Source organism: Narcine bancroftii, chromosome 4, assembly GCF_036971445.1.
Source record: "Narcine bancroftii isolate sNarBan1 chromosome 4, sNarBan1.hap1, whole genome shotgun sequence".
Lineage (NCBI taxonomy): Eukaryota > Metazoa > Chordata > Chondrichthyes > Torpediniformes > Narcinidae > Narcine > Narcine bancroftii.
This window is the reverse complement of record NC_091472.1, coordinates 277,606,762-277,619,702: the sequence shown is the minus strand read 5'-3', so window position 1 is coordinate 277,619,702 and position 12,941 is coordinate 277,606,762. Positions and strand designations below refer to the sequence as shown.

The 12,941-nt window shown below is 41.8% G+C and overlaps 1 protein-coding gene across 3 annotated transcripts in view; it reads right to left on the bottom strand.

Moving 5' to 3' along the window:
• Positions 1-4,273, bottom strand: part of nxph2a (neurexophilin 2a) — a 145,901-nt gene extending 141,628 nt beyond the window's left edge. For 2 of the 3 annotated variants that reach the window (XR_011356706.1, XM_069935119.1), the window contains exons 1-2: positions 2,857-3,150; positions 2,556-2,710 (exon numbers count right to left, since the gene is read on the bottom strand). Coding sequence is in view for 2 of the 3 variants with exons in the window: in XM_069935119.1 (XP_069791220.1) it covers positions 2,556-2,609 (54 nt within the window). In the remaining variant the exon portion in view is untranslated. Of the gene's footprint in view, positions 1-2,555; positions 2,711-2,856; positions 3,151-3,790 lie in introns of those variants that run through there. The other variant, XM_069935120.1, reaches the window with a different exon arrangement.
• Between the last annotated feature and the right edge of the window lie 8,668 nt (positions 4,274-12,941).

The following is a 12,941-nucleotide window of genomic DNA, read 5'->3' as shown; positions in this document are numbered from 1 at the left end:
CAGCATCCTCCCATAAGCCAGCATCTTCTGCTTGAAGGTTCTGATGATCCTTAATCAGGTCTGGCAAGCAACCCATACTCTCCGCACATATGATACCACATTCCTAAAACCAACACTCTATGCTGAGCTCCATCATGGAGGACAGGAAAAGAAGTACTTCAAGAACATTGGAGCCAAATCTTGCTCCAATATAATTTGCATGTTGAGATTTGTTCCTCTTTCCATAGATGTGTGCTTCCACCAATTTCATTTAGTGTGAAGTTGTCCATTTTGGAAGCAAGTTTGCAGAAAATTGTTCAAGTTGTAGAACATAAAATTAATTGAAATAATCCTTGGAACAAATATTATCTTACGGCTGAAGGATTGGATAGGAACAAGTCAGAGAGCCATATAGCACAGAACGAACCCTTCAGCCTAGAATGTGGGTATTCCCTTTGCAGTTTGAAAGTGTAAGATCTCATCGTTTAAGATGCTATGAGGGTTTTGCACCAAGTACATTTAAAGCGATGAGCAAAATTATTTGCACTTTAGTAGAAATAAAGAAATCAATAGAAGCAACAGTACCCTGAATTTATTAAGTGAATTTAACTTTGGAAACTATCCTGCCACTTCCCATCCAACGACTGTGTGACTATCCTGTCACACCATGAAATAGGACACATGTTCAAAAAAAGTCAAGGAAGGAGGTTTCAAGGCATGTTATGGAGAAGAAAAACAAGAATCAAAGAAAAATTTCAAAAGGGTTCCTTCAGAACAGAAGAAAGGTAGTTGACTTAAACCATTAACTCAACTTTTTCAACAGTAGCTGCCAGACTATCTCCAGCATTTTTGGTTTTAATTCAGATCATTCGCACTTGGGTTTTGTTTTTGTTTATTACAACAGACTGTAGATTTGGAGCAAATTTCAGTGATAAAGTGAGGCTAGTCCATAGAGATACTTGAAAATATGAAAACAAAATTTCCCCAACCATGCAAGTGCAGGAGGGATGGGTGATCAGGACTTGGTGTGAGTTAGGACCATGGCAGCAGGGGTAATAGAGATGGGGTTTGAGCTCTTCAGCAGAAGGTGTGCGAAGATAGAGGAGGGCCAGGTAGAGAATATCACAGAGGTTGAATTATGGAGTCTGAATTAAGTAGCGGAATAGATTGAGGCTGAAATCGGTAGTGATTTTATTAAATGGCAGCGCTGACATGACTTGCTTTCCAGCTTGGTGACTTTTGCAGATACATTCTAAACCTTTATGGCACCATTTCTGTTCATTTATCTTGCCACAGGCACTCTAAAATTTTGCAAGTCAAGATTTACATTTTCTGTTGTGATTTTTAATTAACAATAAAATAGCTGATGCAATGTCTGCGGGCACCCTTCTTTTAATGTACATGAAAAAATAGCATGCAAAATAACACCGCAAATATCTCCTTCTGAAAGGGTTGCCTTGAAAAACGAGAATGCAACAGTAATTGGTAAATAGGGAGAGGAAATTCTGCATAAAAACAGCCTGGCAATAGTTAAGAATCACGAAAAGCGCTGGAAAATAAGCAAACTTAAGATCGTTACTCTGTGTTTTTGGACAGTTCAGGAAATCAGTTCGTCAGGAGACCGTCTCTTGCAAGGATAAGATTCTCGAGGTTCACGAGTTACGCTTTCACTTTTGCACTGATGAGAACTCAAAATCACATCGCATCGAGTTGCTTTGACATTTTGCCACAGTAACAAAGGTCCAGTTTCAAGATCGACGGGTCTGGCCGCGGAATTAAGAGGGTCAGGCTTTCTTTTTTATAAAAGACAAACGAGTCGAGGTTTAAACCTGCGTTCGAGTTACGTGAATGATCAAAATGGAAATATTTTAAAAGGGGCTGTTTTGGTCTCCAGCCGTCGCCTGCTAATTTAAAGCAATTTGATTTGAAACTTGGGTGCGGAAAAGGATGGATGAAACAAAAGGCTGGCGCGTTGCAAGGAAGGGACACGGTGAGTGCCTTATCTCCCTGCTGCAGCCCTGTAATTCATTGCGATGGAGAGAAAGCTGAAGACATTACAACACTGACACAATGCAAAAACGGATTAGACTCTGACATGAGCCAGCTCAAGAACTCATCAATCAACTCCTTGCTGGAACATCAGCCGCCTGTGCTTTATCTCCGCAAGTTTGAGGACGGAAATAGCCAGCGAGCGTGTGTTGGAGCCAAATCGAACCCCGGTGGTGGGTTGTATTCGCCGAGACGCTGAAGCTTGGATTCAAGTTCACGAATACCTTCAGACTATTATTTACTCCCGATCAAAGCAACGGCGAGAGAACGAATGTTTCTCCCTCCCCAACTTTCAGCAAATCCCTGCAACCGATTGAACCCCCCCGCGTTATTCAGCGGAATGATCTTGCTGACCCTCCTGTGTGAGGACCCCCCCCCAACTCAGCCCAACACACCCCGAAGCCAAGGGTTCGGCTCCAGCCCGCGACTGTTACTTTCACGAAGGCGCGAAATCTCCATCGACTCCATGGAAGTGATCGCCCCACGAAGTTGTTCTTTGAGCAAAGCAAGGCTGAAATCCCACTCACCGTGTGCAGGAGACACTGCAGGAGAAGGAGAAGCGGATGAAAGGGGTACCCCATCCTGGCTTGCTCTCTGGGAAGTGGCACCTCTCACTTGGCTCTCGCATAGATCCAGTGTTGAGGGTGGACTGGGACAAAAGAAGCGAACCCGGTGCTCGGCCCTGCACACAACAGACCGGAGAACGGGAGAGATCAGCGGAGGGGAGAAAGCAAAACGACTTCCCGTCCAACGACTTGAATTGAAACCTTCACTAATAACAAGGGGGGGGGGGGGGCAATGACAAGGCTTAATTCCTGGGTATCTTACCGACACTTCCACTCCGCCTTGGAGGGCGGTTAAAGATGCCTTTTCACCAGCCGACAAGTTAGCTCCTTGCATCCAGTCGCCCCGCGCACTCGGCGGCCAGAGGGTGGGTTTCTGATTTGCTTCCCTGCATTCGGGCAACCTTGCCCGAGTTTGTCCATGCGACCGACTCCGGAGAGCCCGGCGATGGTACCAATTCCCACTTGCGCTTCAGTGGCCACGTGGGTCGGCCGAAATTGATCACATACACACAATGAAACCTTCCCCGACTCGTCTTCAACTCCCGCCTCCCACCAATGATTTATGACCCCCGCAGTTTATCCTGACCAACCCACCCCCGCCCCCCCCCCACCAAAACATAACATGAGGAGAGGTCATGACTCAGCGATTGGTGGTGGTCGGCAAATCTTCTCTTCGGTTGAAAATACCGGGGCAGCTCTCTGGGGTAGGAGCTTCGAAAGGTGAGTAAGGTGTTGCAAATACCGAGGAGGGGGGAGGGGGGAGGGGGGAGGGGGGAGGGGGGAGGGGGGAGGGGGAGGGGGGAGGGGGGAGGGGGGAGGGGGGAGGGGGGAGGGGGAGGGGGGAGGGGGAGGGGGAGGGGGGAGGGGGGAGGGGGAGGGGGAGGGGGGAGGGGGGAGGGGGGAGGGGGGAGGGGGGAGGGGGGAGGGGGGAGGGGGGGGAGGGGGGGGAGGGGGGGAGGGGGGGGAGGGGAGGGGGGGAGGGGAGGGGGGGAGGGGAGGAGGGGGGAGGGGAGGGGGGGAGGGGAGGAGGGGGGAGGGGGAGGAGGGGGGAGGGGGAGGAGGGGGGAGGGGGGGGATAAAAATAAAAACGGCCCGAGAAATAAACTAAGTCTATGAAATTCCCCGCTGCAAAAAAATAGAGCGAAGGGGAACTCCACAAGTCGTTCCTTCTCTGAGACTTTCACGGAGGCACATACCAGAGTGTGCAGACCAAGCCTTTCCACGCGCGATCTTAGTCTTTCTGCCTGTCGTAGACTCAGGTGTTGTTACTTATCGAAAGGATGATCTAGTCACCTTCCCCTTCCATCCGAGCCGTCACGAAGTGGGCGCTCTCGGAATGCCTCAAGTTTGCCAAGCTTCACATTTCCAACTTGGTAAAAGGACCTCAAATTACTAATTCCCATATTAAATATTCAGCCAGTTCGGAAAATATAAAAGACATCCATGGATAAGCTCTATTTATCCGCCAAATTGGCATTGCATTCTGAAAGGAATGCCGAAATAAATGTGGACTCCTTTAGTCTCCCACCACTTCGAAGCCGGTACTGCTCAACACAAACTTTCTTCCCAACTGTTGCTGCATTTCATGAAATGATTTGGGGTGGTATGGAAGGACAGTTTATCAAAGCTTTCACAGAAGAATTGAACGTGGCAAATATCTTTAAAACAGTCGCCAATCTCATCACAACCACCATATTTCAATGGGAAAAGTGTCGTCTGGTTTGGAGTCTTCAATTCAAATAGGCAGACTGTGTCCCTGAAAACCAAAAGCATTCCATCAGCGCATTCTAGTGGTCAGATCAAGAGATGCTCAGGCCAGTCTGAGAAATTTATAATGGATTTTTTGTTGGTCCTGCAATTTTTTTAAAATTTATGTTGTTATGGTCTAATGAATAGAGCCTATTCAGCGGGGAACCGCAGAGCATCGAGCTGGATTTCAGTGCATCCCTCATGAAGAAGCACATTGTAGCCATAACTCAGTTGTTGCCAAGGACTTCATGTGGTGTGGAATAAATGCAACGCCCCAAGGCTTCATATCAGCATTGCATAAACATATGATTAATTGTACAAATAATCTGTTTAAATTCAATTTAATTCATCTGTATTGAAGATCATTATGCCACACAGAGTGCTTTAATAATCCTTAGAAGATTGCATGAACTGTCGGTCTCAGTTCTATTTTTATGATTCATTGGGCAATATCTTGCAAACCTCCATCAGAAAAGTTAAGAAAGCTGATTCAAAATAAACATAAAATGAAATAGATTTAATTTTAACAATTAAAATAAATTTAATTTGTTTCCTAAAATCAATCTAAATAAATATAAACCAAAATCTCCCTAAATTATCAAACTTATTGTTCAAGGAAAAAGGATCCTTCCTGTTTATATTGGCTCTCAAAATGTTGTCAATTTAAATTAAATCTCCTTGCAATTTTCTGTGTACTGAATTAAATTACCCCACCCAAGTAAATCTCTCCTCAAAGCCCTAATTCTCCAAAATTAGCATTTCCTTGTATATTTATTTGGTATCCTCTCCATTGATGTCGCACCCTTTCTGGATAGGAAATGTATACACTGTTCGAATTGAGAACTTTCTGGTATTTTTTTTTACAGTTCCAGTGTGACTTCCCTGCAATTATATAGTTTAAAAAATGCAGTCTGAAAGTTTCATATCAGTCCTAGCAGATACAATCAACAGAGCACATCTGCCAAAAATGGATGAGAAATAAATAAATCAAAGCAAATTACCTGTTGTTGGAGTGTCCCAATGGCAAACAATTCAATCTTGTTACAGCTGATCTTAAGGTTCGGGAGCAATTGTCAGATAATATTTGATGCTCCAGATTGCAGCATCTGCAGTCTCTCCTGGGCCTTAAGGATCAATTGTGTTCAATCATTCAGATAGGGTGGTCTAGAATCAAGACAGAATTACCTGAATATCTCCACCTCTCTGAACGAACTGTCCAAGGGAAATTGATGAGCAAGGACAACAAGTTGTGGTACCAGCTATATTGGATAGCTTAATATTCTATTTGTTCAAAACATCAACAGGAGTATTTTACAAAAATGTTGCATTTTACTCTTTGTAGTTTCCCAAACTTCTAGAATAAAAAGTTATCTTTGTATTGGTAATCTGCATTGACCAGCATAATTGCCATCCTGCATTCTGTTTATTTTATGTGACTGTTACAGTTAACATGACTAAAATGGCGATGTCGATTCGAAATGGTTGCATGATTGAGCTGACTGAGATTCTAGTGATGGTGTATGGCTTACATACATAGAAATGGAGTCTTTACAACATCATTTCACTACCCACATCTGTAACAAAGTCAAGAATCCCTTCAACACCTTGGAAAAAATCTTCACGTCCAGTCAATTGGAGCTTCTAGCTCGACTAGATGAGAGTATGGTGTTAAATAAAGTGCAGGTACTTCATATTGATATTGCAATGAAGATTTAATGCTCTTGGAATGTAAAGCTGCAATATTTGACTGATATTAGTGTGCTTTCTGCCATGAAACAATGCTAGCAGTATTACTACACCAGGAACGATGGAACACTTAAAGCAACAACTGCTGATGCTGATAAGTGCCTTGCTTGAGATACTTGTACCTTGGGAACATGGCACAACAATGTTGTGATCAGAATGTCATCTCACCTTAGGGATTGTCATGGGTTGATTCAAACTAGTGAAAGGTGGAAATGAAGATGAGATTCATTGTTTCAGGGTATTATTTTTAAGTTAATGTTTTATTTCAATTAAATTTAAAAGTTTCCCCACATTGGCATCTCTGTGTTACCAAAGATATCCTGAAAACTTTTCTTTGAGACTTTTTCCTGTTTGTTCCCTTGGCTCAGTGACTATTTTCTTTGGATCTCTAAAATGTTGAGTTTTATAATACTAGGATTAAAATACTAAAAAAATTAATTCATATTGAGTATTTCAGTATTATGTTGTTTTGGGGTACAAGTCTTGCCAAGTTTCATCCATCCATCTTTCTTTTACATATCATTAACAAACAGACTTCTGGCTGTAATGGGGACTATGATTTATTCTGATGTAACAGTATTACATTGAACTGTTTCCCTCTCCATTTGTACTGCTATGAAGTGCTTCTAATATTTTATACTTTATTTTATAATTCATTTTCTTTTTTTTAAAATTTATTTATAGTATCTCCATACATTCATTTCAAATTGACTTAGTATAATATTACATAATAGATACTAAATAATTTTCAAATTTTCACCCCCCCCCCACCTCCCCTAACCCCTTAGGAAACCACCTTGTGGTAGTTAATTCCCAAAAACCCAAATGGGTGTGGTATAAACCACAAGTGGCATATGACTTTCGGGAGCAGAAGTACCACCCCCTCCACCCCCCCTCCCCAGGCTGACAAAATACACGTATAAACCGAAAAATCATCATTTGTTATATCCATAAAACCCCGGTCCATCAATTTAACCAATCTTATTCATAAACTCTTTTTTTTTTTTTAAATCCAAACTTGATATTAAATTTTGCACCCTTTCCACCCTCCCAACACTGAGTTAAACATTGTTTACAATCAATAAAAGTTTTTTTTTTAATTTTTTTTCAAGTTTTCCTGAATTTCATCCACTGAATTAAAACACCTCTGAACATCCCAGTTCAACACCGAATCGTCCATTCTTCTCAGTCTCAAGTTGAATTTGTAGCTTACTTTCAAAAAAAGTTTTTTTCAAATCTTTTAAAATTTTCTTGAACATAATTCCTTCGGTCTTGATCTTCTAAAGCATCAATGTTATTCATAAGTTCTTTCTTCTGTGTTTCCCAATTTAATACCAAATTTTCCACTTTGTCAATCTTCTCAATGTTAAATTGAAATTATTGTTTATTTTCAAGAAAAACTTATTCAAAATTATTAACTCTTCTTGGACATTGGTCCTTCGACTTTAATTTTATAAATCATCAATCTTGTTCATAGTTTCTTTCTACTGAATTTCCAAATTTAATAATAAAGTTTCCATTTTTTCCAATTTTCTCAATATTAAACTGATCTTGTTGTTTAGTTTAAAAAAAACCTTTTCAAAACTATTAAAATCTGTTTGCAATGTATGCATACTCACAGATAATAAATTCACTCTTCCAATATTCCATCCAAAAAAAAATCACTGATAAACCTTATTGCAGGTCAAGGAGTTCCATATATATGTTTATCTTCAGAAAATATTTCAAATATTTCAAATCAACATTCGTCGCCATCTTTCAAAAAGGAGTCCGAAATCAACTTTAATAAGTTCTGTTCTTGAGAAAAATCCAGCACCAACTCCGGCTCTGTCTGGGCAAATAGGTCAAATTTCTTCCAAAGTCAAAGAATGTAATTTTGTTCTGTATTTATAGATAATAAATTCATCCTTCCGATATTCCATCCAAAAAAAATCACTAATAAATTTTAATGTTATCTGGATTTTTAAAACTCACAGGCAACCAATGCCAATTACTGCAATTTATCTTCATAAAACATTTCAAATCAATATTCATCACCATCTTTCAGAGGGGTGTCCAAGGCCAGCTTATCCGACAATCCAATTAATGAGCTCCGTTCTTAAGAAAATTCCAGCCTTGACTCCGTGGTTCTGTCTGGGCAAGTAGGCCGAGTTTCTTCCAAAGTCGGGAGAGTGTAGTTTTGTTCTGTATTTGAACTCTATTTTCCTTAATCTTTGTTGCCATTTTAAACTAAAAACAATTGATAAACAAAACAAAGACTTTTAACAGAAAAGAAATATTCTTAAAACGGGTATTTATATAACTGCCTGGGGGAGACCGGGAATGCACGTCCGCTCCCTACGCCAAATTGCCACGCCCCCCTATAATTCATTTTCTCATGTGCATCTCATAGTTCAAGGTTCAGAACATGAGATTTCTAAGACCGAGGTTCCCAAAATGGCAATGGCAGTGAATTTGTCAAGAACTATTAGGAAGATGGGTTGGATTATTGGTTGCTACATATAATTCTCATTTGTTTGATTCAATTATAGTGTGTTTTTGGGCCCTCTACAGAAAATGACATCAGGGGAAATACTAAGGTTGTTCATGTTAATGTGACAGTATCTTCCTACATCTGATACTGGCAGAATAGTTGATTTGTGTCAACAACAAGTGGAGAGAGAGTGTGAGAATGGAAGTCTTAAATAAGTGGATTTATGACAGATGGTAGTCATGAAGTTTGAAACTGATTATTCAATGGGTGATTTGGACATTTTGGCAAGAAGATAATCTCTTGGCAAGATATTCAAAGCGTGATGCAGTCTGAAATATGACAAATGTTCAAATTGAAGATGTAGGCAAAAGAGTGGGCAGGTTGTAGGACAAGGAACTCGATCTCAGGTGAATTAAAAGTCTACAACTGGTGACTTACATTTTATTGTGGCTGTTGGTTTAGGATGATGTTTAGACATTGCAAATCTCCTGGCACAGTTCCAATAATCTACAATAATTACCATGATGGAATTTTTGGACAATTTTAATGCCCCTAGCAAGTATAATGGAAAATTGACAGGAAACTATCATCTATAAAGTTTTGAGTCATTTTCATTTTGTATCATCATGACTAACGTTATTTTCAAAATATTCTATTTAATTGTGTGATTCTGTGCAGCTGTTCATTAGAATGCAATTAATATGTTGACATTTGGAAATGGAAAATACAACTAACAAAATCATGAAAATAACCCTGTGCTTATCACTTTTGTGCTTCAAGAGAGAGGAAGAGCAAATAAGAAGATCATTTGAATATAGTTAAAGGGGGTGAACTTGTGGCAACATAATGTTTTAAAAGATTGTTGTATTCCATCTCTGTGTAAAATTGTATAAACCAGGATTCCCGAAAGACCAGGGGAGAGAGGGAGTGGAATTGAGAAGTAGCATAAGCAAGAACCAACATAAGGACAAGATGAAGGAATACCTAATCTTTAGCCTAATTTGTTGTTTCAACATTGCTTGAGGAGCAGCACATATTTTTTGTTTGGATTGGTGAAGCCCTCAGGACTTAACAATTTCAGGTCGCCACTCTTTTAACATTCTCCATGGATGTTGCTGCAGTAGCTTTCTATTTCAATTTGTTTTGTTTCAGTTTGTCTCCGGCCACCAGTTTTAAAAGTAATTTTTACTGACAAATTTTGCCTGCACCCTATCACAGGCATTTCGTTTGTTCTTTCCACTTTGTCCCATTCTGCAACTTCTGAAAACAAATCATGTTTTCACACTACCCGTTCTGAGAAAGAGTTCATGACCTAAAAGATTGATACTGTTTCATTCCCCACCAGTGCTATTTGACCTGTTGAATCCTGCAATTTCTATGTATGTATGAACTTCACAGTGTTTGATGCTAATATTGGTACAAGATACTGAAAAGAGTTGAATTTTTTGTATTCACATTCTCCACATTAAGCACCAAAAAATGTTAAGGAATACATAAATCAGTGCTAGTGAACGATCATATTAATGAATATGCAAACAAGTAGCACTTACCAACTGCAGTGCGACTTGTTCGATATTATACTTGGGTCACTGTGAATGTAAATATTTATCTAATGGTTGGAAAAATGGGTAATACCTTGGAATACCACACATCCTCTATGTGATAAATACAAAATTACTGATGCTTCTTTGATCCATATGTTCTGGATTTCCTCTAGTTTAGAAAAAAATATTAGATATTTTTCAAACATTATCGGTGATTCTTAAGGATAAGTTACAGCCTTGCCCTTGAAGTCTTATTGACTCCAACTCAAAGTCGAATTTCATCGTTTGCTTTGCTAGCCAGATGTGCAATTCTGATTATTCCACCCTCATACGCACAATGGTTAAATGATACTACGTCTTATCTAAGTTTAGAAAAAAATTAAATATGCTATTAAAGATTCAAAAGTTAACCTCCGAAAGATGTGGTGCTCATTTATGGACTATTACCATATCTAAAGAGTTAACGTAGTCAAAGTGCTTTGATGCTGTGCTGTCGAGTTCCAGATTGATGTCACTTCATTTCCACATATCATTTCCTAACCTTGGTTAGTGGACAGGTTTTGAGCTACAGGTTGGGGGGGGGGGGGTACTTTTATTTCCTATTTTAAATTAGTTTATGTTTCCTTTTTATCTTTCTTTATATTTTAAACAGGATAATATACAGATGATGGCTTTGCTCAATCATGAATAACACAACTTATGATGGAAAGACAATTGTATACCTTTTTTATTTTTATTTTAAAAAATTATAATTCATTCGAAGAGAACTTTTAACTTTATTTTTCCTTTCCTTTATTTCTCTTTCTTTAGGGTTGTGTTTTTTTTTCTATTTGTTTGATTTTATGTTTTACTAAACTATTACCAATGTGCGTTGGGCCTTTGAATTATGTTCATCTTTATCCTATGCTTTTAAATGTATAATTGTATCGTTCAATTGTTTCTATTGGAGCATGAAGAAGAACGATACGCACACCAAAGCCTTGGAAAATGAGGCTGGTTTGTTGCTGCATTTATATGGGCCCCAGGGACTATCATCAGGGCCCCGCATCATCGGAGCATTGGCCTGGGATTGGCCAGCATTCCCACCAGAGTTCCTCATCTTCCTGCCGTGTGGAGATCACCTGGGACAATGGTTGGTGTTAACCACCCCCCCCCCAGGTCTGCGTGGTCACTGCGTTCATTGGCCATTTTGCAGGCTGGCCTGTGTCTCTGTGCATGGGCCACTACATGACCCCACCCTCCCCCCCAGAACTGGTGACTGGGCCATTCTCCATATCCTTAGGTGGTCTGCCCCTGTGTCATGGGGGAGGAGTGGAGACTGGCTTATTACAGACCAGGGACCCCAGGTTTTGTTTCAAGTTCTCAAAGGTTGTCATGGGGTCTTCTGGGCATTTATTGGGAGCAAGGAACGTGCTGGAGATGATAAAATGCACGCTGTAGACCATTTCTGCTGCCAAGGTATTGAAGTCCTCCTTCAATGCGCTATGATTTCCAACCGGATCCAAGGTAGTTCGCCCACCCAGTTGGGACCATTGAGCTTGGCCATCAAGGTTGTCTTGAGGTGCTGTGAAAGCGCTCCACCATCATATTTTCCTGAGGGTGATACACCGAGTGGTGGAGCTGTGTCCCCATAATGTTGGCCCAGAGCCCAGAAGTGAATTGTGTCCCCCTTGCCTGAGGTTAGGTGCTCTGAGACCCCAAATCTGAACACCCATGTGTCAATGAGTGGTTTCTGTAGTGGTATCAGCCAGCAGGACTCCGCCACCTCATGGAGCAGTCAACTATGGTCAAGAGATACCTTACCCCACAGGTGAACTTGGATTTGGTGGTACCTTTGGATGAGGTCCACCTTGGAGAACACCTGTGCCCTGTGCAGGTTGGCGGAAAAATCTTGGATGTGGGGCACGGGATATCTGTCAGGAATGCTGGCCTCATTGAGGCGGCGGTAGTCACCGCATGGTCTCCAACACCCTGCTAGTTTGGGCACCATATGGAGAGGGCAGGCCCAAGGACTGTCAGAGCCCCGCACAATCCCCAGCACATTTTCTTAAACTCCTCCTTCGCTGGGCTGAGTTTTTCGGGGGGGAGTTAGCGCCCCCTGGTGAGGAGCAGGAGGCCCTCAATCAAAATGTGGTGCCTTACCTCATGCTTTGGCTCGGCCGTGGAAAACTGTGGTGCCACTATCGAGGTGCCCTCAGCAGGATGTGGGCGAATTCATTGTCTAAGAGTGTCATAGAGTCCAGGTGGGGTGGGGGGGGGTGGGTGGGTGGGGGTAGCTTTGCTTCCCCAGAAAAAGTTCTGGTGTGCACCAAGGTTAATAAGCAAGCAGTGGTCCTGAAGGTTGTCAGCCCCCAGGAGCGGTTGTGCCACTGCCGTGATGGTGAAGGTCCATGTAACCGAAGGGGACTGATGCGGGTTCCAAAGGTCTGAATGGATGAGATGTTGGCTGCCCTCAGTGTTGGTACCTGGTTGCCGATGCAGGTGTTGAGGCCTGTGGGAGGTAGGATGCTTATCTAAGCGTCAGTGTTGACCAGGAAACGCCTGTCCAAAAAGGAGTCCAAAATGTAGAGGAGGCTGTCACATGGGCCAACTACCACAGCCATCAACAATGGTTGTCCAGGGTGTTTCCCAGAAACCCTCAGGGTGGGCAGCATCGACAGGCCTCCACACCCCATCACTGATGATAGGAGCATAGCTGTCCCAGGGTACTAACTTGCCTCTCCGCTCACCTTGATCTCACAGGGGGCTGTTTGTGAGGCTTGCTGATGTGGTCTTTGACGGCACCTGTGTCCTTCTTTGCTCTCCAGAGCATGTCTGCTCAGGCCACAATCTCCG